This window comes from Gekko japonicus, unplaced genomic scaffold (assembly GCF_001447785.1).
Source record: "Gekko japonicus isolate JY-2015 unplaced genomic scaffold, Gekko_japonicus_V1.1 scaffold3199, whole genome shotgun sequence".
In the NCBI taxonomy this organism is placed as follows: domain Eukaryota; kingdom Metazoa; phylum Chordata; class Lepidosauria; order Squamata; family Gekkonidae; genus Gekko; species Gekko japonicus.
Window position 1 is genome coordinate 75,409 of NW_015169275.1, and position 4,514 is coordinate 79,922.

The 4,514-nt window shown below is 47.1% G+C and overlaps 1 protein-coding gene across 1 annotated transcript in view; it reads left to right on the plus strand.

The window, feature by feature from the left end:
* EPS8L2 (EPS8-like 2) overlaps positions 1 to 4,514 on the plus strand; it is a 117,096-nt gene that overhangs the window by 67,385 nt on the left and 45,197 nt on the right. Inside the window, exon 5 of the mRNA XM_015416556.1 lies at positions 1,532 to 1,681. Within this exon, the coding sequence (XP_015272042.1) occupies positions 1,532 to 1,681 (150 nt within the window). The remainder of the gene's footprint in view (positions 1 to 1,531; positions 1,682 to 4,514) is intronic.

Consider the following 4,514-nt stretch of genomic DNA (forward strand, 5'->3'; position numbering starts at 1 on the left):
CCCGCACGCGGGAGGGTGCCCAATTGGCCAGTGCTATGGGGGGGTGCATACGAATACCCTATATCTTATTATGCCCATGGGGCCGCCGCCATTCTTAACAGTGCCTATGTTACTGCATCTATAGCTCTGCAATAAAAGTATTACCGCTCCTGAATGCGTGTACTTCGTTGTTGGCTGTGGGTTCTGACAATAACACGTATGCCATTTTGATCCATTCTCATTTTAGGTATGTGATTTTAGGTTTTACTTCTTTATGTATTTTATCATACTATTTTACTCTTTTACTGATCCTTAGAGTCTACCTTCTGAAGCAGCCATTGCCTCCAGGGGAACTGATCTCTGTCGTCTGCAGACCACTTGTAATTGTGGGAGATCTCCAGCCACCATCTGGAGATTGGCAACCCTAGTCACCACCAACGTTCCCTCTAAGCTGTGGAGTCTTGTGAGCAAGAATCCTACTTTGTGAGCTACTACTGGCATTAGAGTTCTGAGCGAGCGATTTGGGTACTGCATTAATTCGTTTGCTCTGGAGCCGTCCTTCCTGAGCTAAGACAAAAAATGTGTGAGCCAGAGGCTCAAAAGCTGTGAGCTAGCTCACACTAACTCAGCTTAGAGGGAACACTGGTCACAACCAACGTTCCCTCTAATCTGTAGAGTCTTGTGAGCAAAAATTCTACTTTTTGAGCTACTGGCATTAGAGTTGTGAGCGAGCGATTTGGCTACTGCATCAATTCGTTTGCTCTGGAGCCGTCCTTCCTGAGCTAAGACAAAAAATGTGTGAGCCAGAGGCTCAAAAGCTGTGAGCTAGCTCACACTAACTCAGCTTAGAGGGAACACTGGTCACAACCAACGTTCCCTCTAATCTGTAGAGTCTTGTGAGCAAAAATTCTACTTTTTGAGCTACTGGCATTAGAGTTGTGAGCGAGCGATTTGGCTACTGCATCAATTCGTTTGCTCTGGAGCCGTCCTTCCTGAGCTAAGACAAAAAATGTGTGAGCCAGAGGCTCAAAAGCTGTGAGCTAGCTCACACTAACTCAGCTTAGAGGGAACACTGGTCACAACCAACGTTCCCTCTAATCTGTAGAGTCTTGTGAGCAAAAATTCTACTTTTTGAGCTACTGGCATTAGAGTTGTGAGCGAGCGATTTGGCTACTGCATCAATTCGTTTGCTCTGGAGCCGTCCTTCCTGAGCGAAGGCAAAAATGTGTGAGCCAGAGGCTCAAAAACTGTGAGCTAGCTCACACTCACTCAGCTTAGAGGGAACACTGGTCACAACCCCCAGACAGTTCAGGGCTCTGTGCAGGTTTTAGTCCGAAGGAAAGTGTCGGGATATCTGATTGCACCTACTCCACAAAAAGTGAAATTTGGCCCCGAAAGTGTAACTATGGATGGACTTAGAATAAAATGGAGGAACCAAATGGCGGTATATTCCTTGTCTACTGTCTGAAGCAGCTAGGATGAATAAATGGCCATCTGTTACTAAGAACCAGTTCTGAACATTGGTGCCACCCTCTCTTACGGTGTCTTTCAGGAAGAGTTAGAGGACTTCCTTCTGCCAACAGTCCAGCTCTGCCAAACTGTGCTGAATCAAATGCGTTACCCCTCCATACTCCTGCTGGTGTGTCAAGACTCCGAGCAGCACAAGCCTGACATCCACTTCTTCAACTGTGATGAAGTAGAGGTAAACTGAGAGGATCTAATCTTTGCTGGTGGGCAGGTGGGGAAAGCAGGAGCTCTCAGCAGCATTGGACCAGGCGTTAAAAATGTCAGCATGATGTGGGAGCATGCAAAACTATGTCTCCACCCGGGTGGTGATCCTGCAGTGTACACATAGCTTGGTGTGGCGGTTCAAGCATTAATCTAGACCAGTGGTGGCGAACCTATGGCACGGGTGCCAGAGGCGGCACTCAGAGCCCTCTCTGTGGGCACGCGTGCCGTCGCCCCAGCCAGGCCCAGACCATCGTTAAAGTGTCGAATTCTCTGCCAAATAATTTTAAGTAAATGAAAGCATTTGGGATTGCTTTCCTTACTTTGTTTGGATCATCTTAAGTTAATGTAGGAGTGGTTTTTTCTAAAGTAAAACCTCAGTATTCAGGTTAAATGGCCATGTTGGCACTTTGCGATAAATAAGTGGGTTTTGGGTTGCAGTTTGGGCACTCGGTCTCTAAAAGGTTCGCCATCACTGATCTAGACTCTGGAAGGCCCAGGTTCAAATTATCCACACCGCACCACGAAGCCTGATAGGTGATCTTTGGCCAATTACTCCCTTAATCTTACCTATCTTGCAGGGTTGTCATGAGGGCAAAATGGAGGGAGGGAGATACATAAGCTTTTACTCTGCCATCACCTATTTCATGGTTGCTTCCGATGTATTTGTAGCTGTGGAATTTCTGCTGCACACGTGGAAGATATTTTCCTTTGCAGTCACAGCCAGGGGCGGATGAAGGCTCACCGGTGCCCTCAGCACTGACCCATCTGGGCGCCCCCCTCCTTTCCGCACTGACCCCCAGTCCATTGTAGTTGTCGACCGAGTGCCCCCCTCTCTTTTCCACACGGACCCCCGGTCCATTTTAGTCGTCAACCTGTCTGACCAGATATACAATGCAGGTTGCAGCAATACAAAAATTTATTCATAGGATAACACAATAGACTGTACAAACTAAGCCAAGCTTGGGCGACATAAAGTTCTACAAAAGTGCAACACAACATCTATTGTAATATTTCACAGGTTAAATGTATCAAAGTTCCAATATTCATGACCTGAAAGGCATTTTTCTACATTTCATTTTTGCAAAATCACTGATAACATCCTCGAAATTAATACCTCTCAGAATGCACCTCGCCAACAAAAAATAGAAGATAACCCTAGGGTGCATCACGATCAATTTGCACTAGTTTTATCAATTTTTTTTTAACAAATCTTCATTCGTTTTTCTTTTTTCTTTTCACCCTTTCCCCAACTTTGTGGTGCCCCCTTTGGCCCTGGTGCCCTAAGCACCTGCTTCATCTGCTTCATGGTTAATCCGCCCCTGGTCAGAGCCCTGTCTTTGATGAAGGGAAGCTGAGCCCACCTACCCCTGAAATGATCAATGAGAATTTTTATTTGAAGGTACACAAATCCACCTCCCCTCAGGAGGCTGTTTTAACCTAAGGATTCGAGTAAACTGGAGGATCTGGAGGCATTCTACCTGGTGGTTTTAGGGCTCTTTTTGTAGCAGGAACTCCTCTGCATATTAGGCGACACACCCCTAATGTAGCCAATCCTCCAAGAGCTTACAGTCGCCCCTGTGAGAAGAGCTCTGCAAGCTCTTGGAGGATTGGCTACATTAGGGGTGTGTCGCTTAATATGCAGAGGAGTCCCTGCTACAAAAAGAGCCTTTAATAAACGCAGACTGCACCCTTTCCCATCTATATAATTCTCTACCTGCTGCGTGCTCAAGGGCCTTTGCCATTGGGATCATTTGTTAGGGGTAAAGATAGGTCTAATCTGCATTTGCATTTTTAAATTAGTTTCATGCTGCTCTGACTCCATCTTTCTCTATGCTTGTTTGAATGCTGTTTGGAGAAGATTCTTTTAAAGCAGTGCAGAGGTGCAATGACAGTGGAGCCGCCCCAAAGGACGATAAACATATGTGGATGTGCAAAAGTATGCTAGCACCGTTGAGGTGTGAAAACCACACCAAACGTAGACAGCTTTTTAAAAGACGGAGTCAAAAGGCTGGGACGCCGGTGGGAAAGACAAATGCAGATTCAGCCATAGTGGAGGGAGAGACTCTGCATCCATATGCTCCCTGCTTGGGTTACTAATATATGATAAAAGAGGATAGAGTGATAATATGTTGGATGGAGGGTGAAGAAAGACAGAGACAGGCATGTCATTTAAAGAGCATTCGCAGCAGCCAGTTCTGTAGCTTGTGGGTGCTCAGCTCATGTTTGGCATTGCAACTTGACTGACAAACATATCTACCACAAGTCTAAATACAGGATCCGGCCACCACTCTTGTCCTTCCCCTTGAGAGTCAGTTTTTGTGTACAGTTTTTTTTTTTATGAAGCACATGCAAGTTGATATCTTTGTCTTCCTTACAAAAAGAATTGAAGTCTAAAACAAAGTTGTTAACCCAGGGGTCCCCAAACTTTTCGAACTTGTGGGGACATTTGGAATTCTGAGAGACACTATGGTCCCGGTCACACGGAAGGTTTTGGTCCGGGAGAGGGATGGATCGGGGGCACAGCAAATGGCCGCGATCTCACCGCAATATCTGGGAAGCGGCGTGCACCCGTCCCCGATCCGTCCCTAAAGCCGGAAAACCCACTGCAAAAAAGAACCACCTACAGAGGAGGACTTACCTGGAACGCCGCATCAAGCGTGGCCGTGGGATCGCCGGCGCGCCCATCGCCCGGAGCAATCCAGGCTCCCGACCGAACTGTGCATGCACACACATGCGCAGTTCGGCTGCTGCGCTCTTCCTTCAGCGGCTTCCCCCCCCCCCCGCCAACTGATCACGCTGGGGGG